The 16734-nt window shown below is 45.4% G+C and overlaps 1 protein-coding gene across 2 annotated transcripts in view; it reads left to right on the forward strand.

Annotated features, from left to right (window-relative positions):
• The window catches only part of LOC143958866 (Fc receptor-like protein 5), a 39819-nt gene that overhangs the window by 7800 nt on the left and 15285 nt on the right, over positions 1–16734 (forward strand). Inside the window, exons 2-4 of one of the 2 annotated variants that reach the window (XM_077467846.1) lie at positions 2970–2990; positions 9453–9707; positions 12806–13066. In XM_077467846.1, coding sequence (XP_077323972.1) covers positions 2970–2990; positions 9453–9707; positions 12806–13066 — 537 coding nt within the window. The remainder of the gene's footprint in view (positions 1–2969; positions 2991–9452; positions 9708–12805; positions 13067–16734) is intronic. The other variant, XM_077467847.1, reaches the window with a different exon arrangement.

Consider the following 16734-nt stretch of genomic DNA (forward strand, 5'->3'; position numbering starts at 1 on the left):
TTTTCCTGTTTATTGAAAGCGTTATTTAGGGTTTTTCCACAATATCTGCCACTCTCCAACTCATGCCAAAGTAGTCTTTCCAAGTAGGCCATTTAAATATGTTTACTAATCCAACTGCTTTCCCAGTGGCAAGAGATCCATAAAAATAAATCTGTATTTTATACCCGTGTCTAATGACAAGTACATAGTATATGTAAATAAAGTTTACGTTGTGCTTCTCAATAGGTCCATATTGGACCTCAACAACATTTTGTTGTGAAGATATTTAGGACAGCAAGAAACAGAATCTCCAACCTGAAGGGGCAGGAGCATTTGACTCAAGAATACCTGACGCCAATAAACTTGTTTTGGAAAATGTTACTGCTTAGAGCAGTTATCATTAAATGGTGGACCGCGTTCATGATACGGACTGGACGGTGACCGCTGGAGCTGTAAGAGTTAGCTCTTCCTATTAACAAGTTGGTGATTGGTTGCCCTGCATTCTAGCAACCAATCACCTGCTGGCTAATTTAGTACACTTGGAAGTACACTGTATGTAGCGCACTACTCCCTTGGGAGCTGCAAAGTGAGTTCATTACCTTTGTGTTCCGTTCCTCCCATGCAAAGATCCACAAGCAGCAGACAGTCTTTATCTTTGAAAAGGCTTTATTTCTTGAGCTTGAATGGACGTTACATTAAAGCAGAGGATACGAGTTGCCTCTAATAATCTGGTTCCTGATTCTGTACTTTCCTTTGATGAACCAACCAGCATTACTCTGAATAATGCTGTGGGTTATGGATGTTAAAAGTCCCAGGCCTCACTGCCTACCCTGACTCCTGCGATCCGCCCAGTGTCAGTTCTGGAAAGTGTCCCTCACTAGGTCCTTGGACACAAGCGAGTTTGATGGATAAGCACCCCTGGGTTGCGCTCCCTTTGCTCTGTCCCATCGACGGTCCATGATTGCCACAGAAGGTCGATCCCAGCTTCCTCCATACGTTTTTCACCTACTTCCCCCTCCTCATGGTCTGGTACATCCCAGGCTGGGACGCCCGGTTTTCTCCTACAGATTACATAGCGTCTGTGTGGGTTCTCCAGCACTGAGGTCTCTGAACCCTGAGGCCTTCAAACTCCCTCCTGCTATCCAGCACTGGGGTCTCTGAACCCCCAGGCATTCAAGCCTGCTCCACGCTCTCTACATCGCTCCTGCTTGTCCTCCTCTCGAAAACTTTCAGGAAGCATGTGACCCCCAGCTTATATGCAACTCCTGCCCCTGCCAACACAAATTAATGATTGGTCCAGAGCTCTCCATACAAGCTGCCTGCCACTCCAGTCCCAAGTCCTGCCTCCTTTCCAGAATATTTCCACTGAAAGGTAAAGGGGGTCTCCCTGAGCCAGAGTGTAGGTGGCCACACACCCCTCTATTCTATCCCTCCCACCTCCCAAAATAAACAACCAGGCCTAAAAAGTGTAAGGTCCTGGTCAAATTTACCTATCACTACCTATAAAACCCTATCTAGCACCCACCTAAATGGGGTGGGCGCTACATGTAGATCTTAGGGGATGATCTGAAATGATGGGGAAGCTCTGCTGATTTCTATCATCCAATCATATGCAAGCACGCACCCCTCAGATCTACAGCAACTGCACTTCCAAGTAGTGCACAGTGGATTTGCCTTTAGTAAATAAACCCCTTAGTGTTCTGCATTTAATACATGGTGAGATGTTGTATGCATTGTGGCAATACCAAAGAAGACAGGGGGCATAGGACATAGCTGTGAAGGGGGGAAGGGTAATTTGAAAGGGGGCAGAGAATGTGGGTGGGGGGAGGTAATGTAAAGGGGTAGAGGTCATGGCTGTGGGGGGGGATTTGAATGGGGAGAAAAGGAGGTGACTGTGGGGGGGGGGGGGGGGGGGTTGTGAAGTTGTGAAGGGAGATTAGAAGAGATAGCTGTTGGGATTGTGAAGGGGGGTATAGGAAATGGCTGTGGGGGGATGGTGTAAAGAGGGATAGAGGACATAGCTGTGGAGGGGGGGGTGTAAAGGGGGGTAGAGAACATGACTGGGAGGATGTAAAGGGGAATAGAGGACATAGCTGTGGGGGGGGGGGGTTGTAAAGGGTGGTAGAGAACATGGCTGCTGGGATGTAAAGGGGGATAGAGGACATAGCTGTCGGGGGGGGGGGGTTGTAAAGGGTGGTAGAGTACATGGCTGCGGGGATGTAAAGGGGGATATAGGACATAACTGTGGGGGGGGGTGTGAAGGGGGGTAGAGAACATGACTGGGAGGATGTAAAGAGGGATGGAGAACATAGCTTTGGGGGGGGTTGTAAAGGGGGGTAGAGAACATGGCTGCTGGGATGTAAAGGGGGATAGAGGACATAGCTGTCGGGGGGGGTTGTAAAGGGTGGTAGAGTACATGGCTGTGGGGATGTAAAGGGGGATATAGGACATAACTGTGGGGGGGGGGGGGTGTGAAGGGGGTAGAGGAAATGGCTGTGGGGGGTGTTGAGGGGGGATGTAAAGGGGGGTGGAGGACATGTCTGTGGTGGGGGGGTGTGTGAGTGAAGGGGGGTAGATGACATGGCTGTGGAGGGGGGGTGTAGGGGGGCAGAGAATATGGCTGTGAATGTAGGGGGGGGTGTGATGTGAAGGGGGGTTCAGAACACTCTGGGCTTCGGCAAAATGGCAGGAACAATGCTGGAGGCACAGAATATTTTTGGTAGCATAATTATTGATGTGGAATGTATGTTCCTTGCTAAAGAACATTATTTTTTATTAAGTTGTTATGGGTAAAGTTCCACTTTAAGTATATATACATATTAATAGATTCAAGCCTACTAGCACGTATATATATCACACATATCCTATTTTGAAAACCATTGCTGAAGTTCATCAAATTATCTGTTGGAATGAATTCAGTCTAGTACTCTGAAGATATTATATTATATTCCATAACATTTGTACTAATACCCTGCTTATCTGTTTTCTAGTGGCTGCTGTAGGAAAAAGAGGTAAGTGAACATTATTTTTTAGCCTAAAGAAGAGGGCAGCGTCCCTCAAAAGCTTGCATTACAATATGTTTAAGTAGCCAATAAATCATATCACCCTAAAGCCAAACTTTTACTTTTGTTAAAAAAAAAAAAATACTTTTTTTTATTGAAGGCAGGATTGTCAGTCTTATTTTATAATCATGATTTTCACATAAATCTAGTACAAATCAAATAGTATTTTTATTCTTTATGACCTGCAACTCTTTATTTATGTTAAAGATAAACTGTAAGGGGTTTGGGTCCATTTTAACTTTGTACATTTTTACACTGATGTTATATTTATTTATTTATTTAATTTATTTATTTGCTATTGTTTTTTTTTTTTTTTTTTTAATTTTTTTTTTTTATTATTATTTTTTTGTTTGTTTTTTAAACGACATATGCCTCACAGAGTATTCTAATTATTGTAAATGTAAGTGGTTTACCTCTCTCTAATTAATTAAATTAATTAAATTCACACAGACTATACACACTATATTGTCAAAAGTATTGGGACACCTGCCTTTACACGCACATGAACTTTAATGGCCTCCCAGTCTTAGTCCGTAGGGTTCAATATTGTAGTTGGCCCACCCTTTGGAGCTATACCAGATTCACCTCTTCTGGGAAAGCTGTCCACCAGGTTTAGGAGTGTGTCTATGGGAATGTTTCCATAAGCTCATTTGTGAGGTCAGACGCTGTTGTTGGACAAGAAAGGCCTGGCCCACAGTCTCCGCTCTAATTCATCCCAAAGGTGTTCTATGGGGTTGAGGTCAGGACTCATCGCTTATCCATGACTTTGAGGACCTTGCTTTGTGCACTGGTCCAAATAATTTCGGTGGAGGGGGGATTATGGTGTTGGGGATTGTTTTTCAGGGGTTGGGCTTGGCTCCTTAGTTCCAGTGAAGGGAACTCTTAAGGCATCAATATTACAAGACATTTTGGACAATTTCATGCTCCCACCTTTGTGGGAACAGTTTGGGGATGGCCCCCTCCTATTACAACAAGCAAGGTCCATAAATACATGGATGAGGGAGTTTGGTGTGAAGGAACTTGACTGGCCCGCACAGAGTCCTCATCTCAACCAGATAGAACACCTTTGGGATGAATTAGAGCAGAGACTGCGAGCCAGACCTTTTTCGTCCACATCAATGCCTGACCTCACAAATGCACTTCTGGAAGAATTGGCAAACATTCCCATAGACACACTCCTAAACCTCGTGGACAGCCTTCCCAGAAGAGTTAGAGAAAACGGAGGGCCAACTCAATATTGAACCCTACGGACTAAGACTGGAATGCCATTAAAGTTCATGTGCGTGTAAAAGCAAGTGTCCCAATACATTTGACAATATAGTGTATGTGGACACACATACATGTGGCTGTATTGTAATCTAAAGGGAAGCCAAGTGCCTGGTGGTGGCTGTCCAATACTCTTTAAAAACTGTTGGTGATATATTGGGATTATTTTTACTGGCCTATAGAAACTGGAAGAATTGGCTGGGTAGGAGGAAGGTTGCCATTTACTCCATGGGCTGGTACCAATAAGTCATATTGAGCTGCTGGGATCTACAATTATCAACATCAAATATCCACCTGCTCGCCATTCAGACCGGCAATCGCAATATTTGGCAAAGAAAACTCTTCCAGCAACGACCTCCTTCGTGGCTCTGATATGCCATGTGAACGGGTGGAAAGAGTCGCAAAGGAAGCTGAGGGTAGAAGCTGTCAAGAGGTGTCACAATAAACCATGTATATTAGAAACACCAACCCTTCACCGTGCCCACCAATCAGTGCAATACCATAGCAAACTTTGGTGGTGCGGCTTCTTGAATAGGTTGCTCATGAATGCCCCCTTATGGGCTCTGGCATCTGTTTGAAAGTCTATTTATGTAATAAATTATGGACACACATAGTTTCTTTAGTATTTGTTCTATATGTACTCAAGGTAGTAGTTACTACTACGGTATAACTGTGGCTCAGCCACCTATTTCTTACTACCCTCCCCCCAGTCGTCCGTGCTAATGAGCCCTAAAAACCTTGTGGGCTTGCAGGTTTCTTTGCACTCTTCAGTGTTATCAGCTTTGCCCCGGTTACCTCTGGTGAACTACAAAACACCCCCACTATGTTACCAACAATAGGATGGGGGAAGATAAGTTGTAGTCCTCCCCCAGTTCACTGTCTAATGCCGCGTACACAAGATCGGACTTTCCGACGGGAAATGTTCGATGTGAGCTTGTTGTCAGAAAGTCCGACCGTGTGTACGCTGCATCGAACATTTGCTGTCGGAATTTCCGCACACAAATGTCCGAGAGCAGGTTCTCAAATTTTCCGACAACAAAACTCATTGTCGGAAAAGTCCGATTGTGTGTACACAAGTCCGTCGCACAAAATTTCATGCATGCTCTGAATCAAGTAGAAGGAGCCGCACTGACTATTGAACTTCCTTTTTCTCGGCTCGTCGTACGTCTTGTAGGTCACCACGTTCTTGACGTTCAGAATTTTTGGCCAACATTTGTATGACTGTGTGTATACAAGACAAGTTTGAGCCAACATCCTTCGGAAAAAAATCCACGGTTTTGTTGTAGGAAAATCGCATCGTGTGTAGGGGGCATTAGGGTGGCAACACTACCCCTCCAAAGATACAGAACAAGGAGGTAGAGTTGTCAGCCTAGGACAGTGGGTGGGTTTCCAGCAGGAACCCCTACTGAAAAGAAAGTGAAAAATCAGCCTCTTCTAAGGACTGGTAAGCTTCAATATATTACATGTGTGTTCTTGGGTTTAGATACACTTTAATCCATCCCTAATTTCAAGTTACTTATCTACAGTTTGGACACTGGGGGGGAACAGGAAACACAAAGTTCAGGAGAGGTCAGGAAGAACGCCCCTCACAATTGTTGGCCATTGGGAGGAATGCCCTTTACATTGGTGGTCAGTGGGAAGAATGCTCCTTACATTGGTGGTCAGTGGGAAGAATTATCCTTACGTTGAGGGTCAGAGGGAAGAATGTCCCTTAAATTGGTGGTTAGTAGGAAAAATGGTCCCTACATTGGTGGTAAGTGGGAGGAATGCCCCTTACATTGGTGATCAGTGGAAAGAATGTTCTTTACATTGGTGATTAGTGAGAAGAATGTTCTTTACATTGGTGATTAGTGAGAAGAATGTTCCTTACATTGAGGGTCAGTGGGAAGAATGTCCCTTAAATTGGTGGTCAGTAGGAAAAATGGTCCCTACATTGGTGATCAGTGGGAAGAATGCTCCTTACATTGGTGGTAAGTGGGACGAATGTTCCTTACGTTGGTGGTCAGTGGGAAGAATACTCCTTACATTGGTGGTCAGTGGGAAGAATACTCCTTACATTGGTAGTCAGTGGAAAAAATGCCCCTTACATTGGTCCTATAAATAAAAGCCTATGTGGCTAAAACAGCCGGTCAGGAGAATATTAATGGAACTAAGGAACACAACAGAAAAACATTACAGATAGGCAACAGCAAATACAGTGCCTTGAAAAAGTATTTATACCTGTTAAAATTTTCCACATTTTGTCATGTTACAACCAAAAAAAGTAAATGTATTTTATTGGGATTTTATGTGATAGACCAACACAAAGTGGCACATAATTGTGAAGTGGAAGGAAAATTATAAATGTTTTTTGAATTTTTTTACAAATAAATATCTGAAAATTGTGGCATGCAGATATATTCAGCCCCCCGGAGTCAATACTTTGTAGAACCCCCTTTCACTGCAATTACAGCTCCAAGTCTTTTTTGGCGATGTCTCTACCAGCTTTGCACATCTAGAGAGGGACATTTTTGCCCATTCTTCTTTTCAAAATCTCTCAAGCTCTGTCAGATTGGATGGAGAGCGTCTGTGAACAGCAATTTTCAAGTCTTGCCACAGATTCTCAATTAGATTTAGATCTGGTCTTTGACTGGGCCATTCTAACACATGAATATGCTTTGAGCTAAACCATTCCATTGTAGATCTGGCTGTATGTTGAAGGCCGTTGTCCTGCTGGAAGGTGAACCTCCGCCCCGGTCTCAAGTCTTTCTTCTAAGATTGCCCTGTATTTGGCTCCATACATCTTCCCATCAACTCTGACCAGCTTCCCTGTCCCTGCTGAAGAAACGCATCCCCACCACATGATGCTGCCACCGCCATGTTTCACAGTGGGGATGGTGTGTTCAGGGCGATGTGCAGTGTTGGCTTTCCACCACACATAGCATTTTGCTTTTAAGACAAAAAGTAAAATTTTGGTCACGCCAAAATTCTTGACCAGAGCACCTTCTTCCACATGTTTGCTGTGTCCCCCACATGGCTTCTCGCAAACTGCAAACAGGACTTCTTATGGCTTTCTTTCAACAATGTCTTTCTTCTTGCTACTCTTCCATAAAGGCCAGATTTATGGAGTGCAGGACTAATATGTGGCCATACTCTTTCCATTTTTGGATGATGGATTGAACAGAGCTCCGTGAGATGTTCAAAGCTTGAGATATTTTTTTATAACCTAACCCTGCTTTAAACTTCTCCATAACTTTATCCGTGACCTGTTGTGTTCCTTGGCCTTTACGATTCTGTTTGTTCATTAAGGCCCCTTGGATACGGACGCCTCTCTCTTGCAAATTCTGCTTGCTCAGCGGGGGGGGGGGGAAATCGCTCTGCTGATCCCTGCTGAGCGGGCGGATGACAGGTCCCTGCTGTGCAGAGTGGACATGAACACAGCGCCGCTCTCCTCTATGGAAAACTCGGGTGGAAAGGTTTCATTTGTTTTCATCTGATCTGATCCACCAGACGGATGGAAAACAGGACCACCATTCGTCTGGATTTTGCTAGCATTGTCGGATCGGATGGCAGCGGGTGTCAGTGGACATGTGTCCGCTGATATCCGACGCTCCATAGAGGAGACTGCAAGGTCTGATCCCGTCCGTCTGCAAAAATGACAGGCAGACCTCATCGGAAAGCCTGTGTGAAAGGATCCTAATGCCGTATACACACGACCGAATTGTCCAGCGGACTTAGTCCGCCGGACCGCATTACCCCGGGCAATTCGATCGTGTGTGGGCTCCAGCTGACTTTTTCATCATAAAGTCCGGCGGACTTAGAAAGTAGTTTTGACTCAAAATTTGTCCGCCGGACTTGGCTTTCAGCGGACAATCCATTCGTCAGTGTGCTAGTCCGGCGGACTAAGAATGACGCATGCTCAGAAGCAAGTGCGAGAAGGAAGCTATTGGCTACTGGCTATTGAACTTCCTTTTTCTAGTCCCGTCCTACGTGCTGTACGTCATCACGTTAGAAATCGCCGGACTTTCGGAGTGTCCGTGTGTGGCCAAATCCGTTCATTAGAAAGTTTGGCGGATTGTTTGCCGGATTGTTTGCCGGACTAAGTTCGCCGGACAGCAAAGGTCCGACGGAACGAGTCTGTCGGACAATTCGATCGTGTGTGGGCTCCATCGGACCTTTGCTTGCCAAAAATCCGGCGAACTTTACAAATAGAACATGTTTTACATTTCTCCACCGGAAATCCGCCGGACCAAGAAATCCGTTCGTGTGTATGCTAGTCCGATGGACAAAAACCGACGCTAGGGAAGCTATTGGCTACTGGCTATGAACTTCCTTATTCTAGTCCAGTCGTACGTCATCACGTTCGAATCCGTCTGACTTTGGTGTGATTGTGTGTGGCCAAGTCCGTTCATTCGGAAAGTCCGTCGGAACTCCACCGAAAGTCCGTCGGAAAGACCGTCGGACCTAGTCCCTCGAAAAGTCCGGTCGTGTGTACGCAGCATAACAAACCTCTGAGGGCTTCACAGAACAGTTGTATTTATACTGAAATTAAATTACACACAAGTGGACTTTATTTACTAATCAGGTGACTTCTGAAGGCGATTGGTTCCACTAGATTTTAGTTAGGGGTATCAGAGTGAAGGGGGCTCAATACAAATACATGCCACACTTTACAGATATTTATTTGTAAAAAAAAAAAAAAATTAAGACCATTTATGATTTTCCTTCCACTTCACAATTATGTGCCACTTTGTGTTGGTCTATCACATAAAATCCCAATAAAATAAATTTACATTATTGGTTGTAACATGACATAATGTGGATAATTTCAAGGGGTGTGAATACTTTTGCAAGGCACTGTATATCTAAGGAATGACTAGGCTGGGGGTTAGGTGGGTATTTTGCTTCCAAGACAGTAAAAAGCTGCATGTTGGGCTGGTGATCCTCTCCCATTCAGACATCACTCTGGAACCTGCAGTCAGGGGCAGCCTCATGGGTGGTGTATTGCTTTCTGCTCCCCGTTCAGACCCTGCCATCAAAGGGCCATTTGGTTGTGTTGGCCTCCCTGGTCAAATGTTTCCAGATCTCTATTGTTTATATCTGCTTAAAAACATTTTACTGCAATGTCGTCTTGATAAATGACCCATCTGATGTGCTGTTTTGTAGGATCTGCAGCAAGGCCTGTGTTGAAATTCAACCCAAACTATGGTACGATCTTCAAAGGAGAGAAAATTAAAATGACCTGTGATTCCCAGCCTAAGGAGAAGGAATACGCCTGGTTCTTTAACAATGGGAAGATTGGAGGGAATAAAGGGAATATATACGAAATTCCAAGTGCTAACGTCATGCAGAGCGGAAATTACCACTGTCAGACCCCAGATGGTAGCAAAAGTGAGATGGTCACACTGAATGTGACTGAAGGTGAGCTAATCCAACAAGCCAATGACTTACTGTACTAGTTGTCACTAACATACTGCTATGTCGCAGAGATACATCTTCAGGGGCGGAGGAAACCCTGAGCTCCGCCTGAGCAGAGGGTAACAAGGTTTACCCCCGTTTCTTGTCTCAGGGACAGCTGTGCAAGGCCAACCATAGCCAAAAGCCATAAAAACTGGTGAGTTCAGGCAGTGGCAGAAAGCGAGAGAGCACAGTCTGCACCGCTTCTCTCCTCACTGCTCCGTGCACTGGGCTGACAGGAGTAGTGCTGCTGCTGTCACTACTCTTGTCAGCCTTGAAACAGAAGGAAGGCACCTCCATCCCTACAGTAAACCACTGCACCCAGGACAGCCGCCCCTCCCGTCCACCCCTTGTCCCGGCCCTAAGTTTAGGCCATGCTGGCTACACCACTCATGATGAAAGTCTGGAGCCACCTGAAAAGTCACTATTTCATGTTGTCGGCCAGTACTACAGAAGTGCTACTTGGTGGTTATATATTGTCGCTGATAACTTTAATCTGTTGTTGACCGATAGAATATGCTGCTGTATGATATTACTTTTTTTTTTTTAATCAGGTAATTTTTATTACCCAGATATTTAAAAGACAATAGGCAATCAAACAATAACAAAAAAGTATAAAAGGAAAAATACCTAATAACAAAAAACAAAAAACAAAAAACACTCAAATGAAGTACCGGTACCTCAAGTACATGTATTAAGAACATATTAAAATAAGTGTGTAGAGGATTTGTACATTACTCAGAGATCGTGCAGTACGCTAAAGAAATTCAATATGCAATGAACAACATAGCTTCACCGCTAACAATACCATAGACAATCCTTTTTTATTAGATGAAGTCACCATTGTGACTTTTACCAACCATTCACCCGGCCATAACACATACCCCAGGCTTCCCTCCCTGCTACCGGCTTTCCCTGTGTCTCCTCTCCTCGTGTCTCCACCACCCAGTGGCCAACGTTGCTTTTCCTCTGGCTTTCCTCAGTGCAACCGGCTTCCCCTGCATCTTCTCGCCTTGCATCCCCTCCCTCCTTCTTCCCAGTGGCCAGCGTAGCCTCTCCTCTGGCCGGCTTCCCCTGAGTCTCCTCTCCTCGTGTCTCCTCCCAGCGGCCAGAGTAGTTTCTCCTCTGGCTTCCCTCTGGGCGACCGGCTTCCCCTGCGTCTCCTCCCTCCTTCTCCCAGTGTCCAGCGTAGCGTCTCCTCTGGCTTCCCTCCAGGAGACCTGTTTCCCCTGAGTCTCCTCTCCTCGTGTCTCCTTCCAGCGGCCAGAGTAGCTTCTCCTCTGGCTTCCCTCCGGGCGACCGGCTTCCCCTGCATCTCCTCCCTCCTCCTCCCAGTGTCCAGCGTAGCGTCTCCTCTGGCTTCCCTCCAGGAGACCTGTTTCCCCTGAGTCTCCTCTCCTCGTGTCTCCTCCCAGTGGCCAGAGTAGTTTCTCCTCTGACTTCCCTCTGGGCGACCGGCTTCCCCTGCGTCTCCTTCCTCCTTCTCCCAGTGTCCAGCGTAGCTTCTCCTCTGGCTTCCCTCCAGGAGACCTGTTTCCCCTGAGTCTCCTCTCCTTGTGTCTCCTTCCAGCGGCCAGAGTAGTTTCTCCTCTGGCTTCCCTCTGGGCGACCGGCTTTCCCTGCGTCTCCTCCCTCCTTCTCCCAGTGTCCAGTGTAGCTTCTCCTCTGGCTTCCCTCCAGGAGACCTGTTTCCCCTGAGTCTCCTCTCCTCGTGTCTCCTTCCAGCGGCCAGAGTAGCTTCTCCTCTGGCTTCCCTCCGGGCGACCGGCTTCCCCTGCGTCTCCTCCCTCAGATAGGCCATCAGTACATCAGGAATGATCATTTTTCAGATACAGTATCTATACCAAATATATGCCGTAGTTTGTGGACTCTATAACTTTTCGACAGACTAAGTATTCAATATTCATTCGCTATTGTTGCACAACTGGGTGGACTTCGGGCGGAGTGCTCTGTGCCCCGAGCCCACCCTATTTTGAAGCCTATTAAAGCCTGGCTCTAATCACGTGCTGCTACAAAAAAAAAAACACCCCCCCTATTGGAATCCATGCATCCAACACCCTGCATGTAGATTAGGGGCAGGGATGAGGGGGGCGGCACCTGTTACGCCCCTTATGGACGGGCCACCACTGTTTGAATCCAAACACCAGGATCACATTTTTTAGAAATTTCTCGGGCACCTCCTAAGCTTGTAAGTTAACTCTTCTCTCCATAATGTGATGGATGTGATTGGTTATCATATAAAAGTCGACGTATGCATAACACTACATTGTAGTGTTATACATACATTGACTTTTTAATGATAACATTCAATAAATCATTTTACCATAAAATAGTTTTTTTGTTCCTATATCTAGTTGCCTTCAAAGTCCCAATCCTCTTCGGGGGCCTCTTTTTACTTTCCAAAAAGGGGTCATTTAGGGGGAATTTGTACTGTTATGGCATTTTCGGGCCTCAAGAAATGAGATAGGCCATCGGTACATCAGGAATGACCCATTTTCAGATACAGTATCTATACCAAATATATACCGTAGTTTGTGGACTCTATAACTTTTCGAAAGACTAAGTAATAAACTGATTTGGGTTATTTTCACCAAAGAAATGTAGCAGAATTCAGTTTGGCTTAAACTTATGAAGATTATTTATTCGCAAAATTTTATAATTATATAATTTTTTTATAGTTTATTTATCAAAAAAAATAAAATAAAAAGTGGTGATTAAATACCGCCGAATGAAAGCTCTATTGTGTTAAAAAAACTCATAAGGGTACAGTGTTGGATGACCGCCCAATTGTCATTCAAAGTGTGGCGGCGCTGAAAGCAGAATATTGACCTGGGCAGGAAGGGGGTAAAAGTGCCCGGTATTGAAGCGGTTAAAATAGCAACTTTTTGTAGATTGATCCTAGGTCACCACATCCTATAATGGCCGATGAGAGAGGAGCAGAACAGTATGGTGAAATAGATAACCAGCGCTGGGCTTGGGCCGAGTGGGCCTGTCTATCTGGCACTGGTCACTTTTGAGTTACTCTTGCTCTAATACACATCTGATATGATTCTGTATTTCAGGCCAGTTGATCCTGCAGACAGCACCCTATATTCACGAAGGTGATCGCTTGATTCTGAAATGTCACCACAATCCTGGAATTACTGGATCACAGAGTAAATTTTACAAAAATAAAGCTGAATTAATTAATTTGAATAGTGATCCTCTGTTTATGGTGTCAGACATTACCATGAATGCATCTGGTTTGTACAGCTGTATAAAAGAGTTATCTTGGGGTTCCTGGAGCTCTCAGTCCACAGCGTATGCCACCATAAAAGTCAAAGGTAAGGTCTGAATGCTGAATTTGGGATGAGCGGGTCTTTATCTCTTGCAGTTCTCCTATTTATGTCCAGAGCTCTAACGATTTGGTCTGTATTAAGCTTTGTGGTGGGATAGCGCTGTCACTGGCAGTGGCAGGGATGTGAAAGAAAAAAAAAACTGGGAACAATGGAAATTCCAACATCTACATTGTGAGATATACAAACAGTTAAAAGATAAATAGAAGAAAGAAAAAAGAAAACATCCAATAAACATATACATCAAGTGATCGAATAACAGTAATAATAAACATCCAAGGTAGTCTCCTACGATAGTGTCCTATGGTCCTAAAAATCATGTGCTCCACCGTCTGTGATGCTCTCCATCACCAGGGGAGGGCTGGCAGCCTTAGGCCTGGGGGGGGCAAGTCCAGTCAAGTGGTCCATTGAGCCACCGAATCAGCACACCGTCCATGCCCACCTGTTTTTTCAATGCAGCCTCACTAGTGGCCATTAGCTCAGCCTCATCAGTGCCCATCAATGCAGCCTGATCAATGCTGCCTGATCAGTGCCCATCAATGCAGCCTCACCATTGTCCATAAATGCAGCCTAACTAGTGCCCATTAGCTCAGCCTGATCAGTGCCCATCAATGCAGCCTGATCAATGCTGCCTGATCAGTGCCCATCAATGCAGCCTCACCATTGTCCATAAATGCAGCCTAACTAGTGTCTACCCAATGCAGCCTGATCACTGGGGCAGGGCAAACGCAGCGTATAGGGGGGGAGATGGGATGTGGGAGTCAGCTGGGGGTGTCAGGGTCTCTAACCTGGCATCTCAGCTCAGCAGGTCCTTGCATGCCATGTCCTCCTGGGGGGGTGATTCTCCTGGTCCTGGGGTAAAGTTGCTGCTGAGCCAGCCATGAGTCTCGACTCCCTGGCGCTCCCCACATCCAAGACTACAGTTTTAGTCTCCTCTGTGTTTGGGCGCAGACTACAACTCCCAGAAAGCAAAAGCGGCCGGCCGTGGCAGCCGTACCCCCAGCCCGGCTTCCTAGAGAAGGAAAAAAATGTCAGTGGGCTGCAGCCACCTTCAACATAAGTTAGGGCGGCCTGGAAATTGTCTCCCTGCCTCCCTGCCCAGCCTGCCCCTGTCCATCACTATAAGAAGAACCATCAAATTTAAAGTAATAGTAAAGCCTTGTGTCAATGTTCTGGTTTTCTTGAAGGCACTGATGATGTAGCTCCGACCAAATGAATGCCTCCTGAGAAGGCAACATCACCAGTGCCTTTAGGGAGATCTCCTACGTAATCGGTAAAACCTTGCAGTATTGTTGTATTGAGCGTTACGTGAGCGTATAACCGCATACTGCTCATCTTGTGCCTGTGCCTTATGATGTTACATTCATTTGTTTAAAAAAAAAAAGCCTTCCCCCGTGATCTTGCTTTTTTTTTTTTTAATACGGACAAATGTAGAATCATATGGGACATGTGCAAGATGAGCCGCAGGATGCCATGCGCTCCATACGACCGTATTGCAAGCCGATCCTGGAAAGAACTGTTAACATGGAGGTGTGGAAGCATGGCACGGGCAGTTAGAGAGGCACAATAATAAGGATGAAAGGAGGAGAGGTAGACATTTTGGACAATTTCATGCTCCCAACTTTGTGGGAATAGTTTGGGGATGGCTCCTTCCTGTTCCAACATGACTGCGCACCAATGTACAAAACAAAGTCCATAAAGACCTGGATGAGCGAGTTTGGGGGTGGAGGAACTTCACTGGCCTACACAGAGTCCTGGCTTCAACCCGATAGAACACCTTTAAGATGAATTAGAGCGGAAACTGTGAGCCAGGCTTTCTTGTCTAACATCAGTGCCGGACCTCACAAATGCTCTTCTGGAAGAATGGTCAAACATTCCCATAGACACACTCCTAAACCTTGTGGACGGCCTTCCCAGAAGAGTTGAAGCTGTTATAGCTGCAAGGGGTGGGTCAATATTGATACCCTACAGACTAAAACGGGGATGCCATTAAAGGTCATGTGTGTAAAGGCAGGTGTCCGAATACTTTGACAATATAGCGTAGATAGATAGATGGATAGATAGATAGATAGATAGATAGATAGATAGATAGATAGATAGATAGATAGATAGATAGATAGATAGATAGATAGATAGGATAGACAGGCTGCAGCATTATGAAGAAAGCCTCTGGGTCTATGTTAGCCCTTGTACACACGGTCGGACATTCTGTCAACCAAATCCGTTGGATTTTGTCCGACGGATTTTGTCCGAAACTGTTGCATACACACAGTCGGACAAAGTTGTCGGAAAATCCGATTGTACATACTGTGATGACGTTATTTCGTTACGACGGGACTATGTTCAGGCTAGTAGCCAATAGCTTTGGTCTAGGAATTTGATCTGAGCATGTGTGGCACTTTGTCCGTCGGAGTAGGCTACACATGATCGGAGTACGTCCTATCAGAGCATTTTGTCGGAAAATTTTACGGACAAGTTGGAAAACTTGGTCCGTCAGATACTCCGACGGAAACAGTCCGATGGAGACCATACACAGTCGGAATATCCGACAAAGCGGTCCGATAGGACACATTCCGTCGGAAACTCCGACCGTGTGTACAAGGGCTAACAGTAGAAGGGGTCCCAGAACCCGCCAACACACACATCTAGTGTAAATGGGTCCCTAAGTCCTGAAAGGACCTGGTGAAGCTGCACAGTCTACAAAAAAGGTTCCATCTACCCCTTCCTTTAATCAATTGTAATGTTCAATTCTTTCTCTATTCTTGTCTTTGGACATAGTAGGGTAACATATTGCTTGTTCTTTCAAACCTTGACAAGCCATCTGTTGCTTCCATAAAGCTTGAAATTTGCAGCCCTTTTGGGATTCCAGTCCCGTTCCCTGAAATGAGTAGGAAATTGGCCATTAAGGATGAATGACTCACATGATAGTTCCTGCAATTTGAGAGCTCCTTGTTTGTTTCCATGCAAACTATTTTTCCTTCAGCCGCTCCATGACTGATGCCAAAAGTCTTTCTTATGTTTCTGCAATAGGGTGTTAGCAGCTGGCACACAGTGTGGGACACACTCCGACACTTGGCCAATTGAATAGTGGTCATGGTAATACTTGGGAACAGGATAGAACTAATATACAGTAGATAGGAAACACCGGGAGGGTTTGTACATACAAGCTTCACTATGTGAAAAAAGAAATTTGTAACAGAACATTTGCAAAGTCATCAAGCTTCATGTTGAAGTCTTTAAAGCCAACTTCAGCTCCAGTATTGGGAAGTTGAACACAGCTCTTAATGGTAGAGCTGACTGTCCTTCAAACAAACTGCTAGCAGACTTCATTAGGCTTTTAACAGGCTTTGAGTAATGCTGAAGTTTACTGATGCATACTGAAGCCTGCTAGCAGTTTGTTAAAAGCAGTGGCACCATTCTTACCACTACTCCTCCCACTGACACCAGGGCAGCATGGGCGGCACAGTGGTGTGGTGGGTAGCACTCTCGCCTAGCAGTACAGAAGGGTCGCTGTTTCGAATCCCAACCAAAACTCTACCTCTGGTTTCTTCCCACACTCCAAAGATATGATGGTCACTGAGCAATGACAGGTCACTGGGCACTGATTGGTAGCACTGGTGGGCACTGTTGAGACTGGCTTCAATTGGCTTCTGTCC

This window comes from Lithobates pipiens, unplaced genomic scaffold, assembly GCF_037356315.1.
Source record: "Lithobates pipiens isolate NorthernLeopardFrog02 unplaced genomic scaffold, aLitPip1_a1.2 Scaffold_62, whole genome shotgun sequence".
NCBI lineage: Eukaryota > Metazoa > Chordata > Amphibia > Anura > Ranidae > Lithobates > Lithobates pipiens.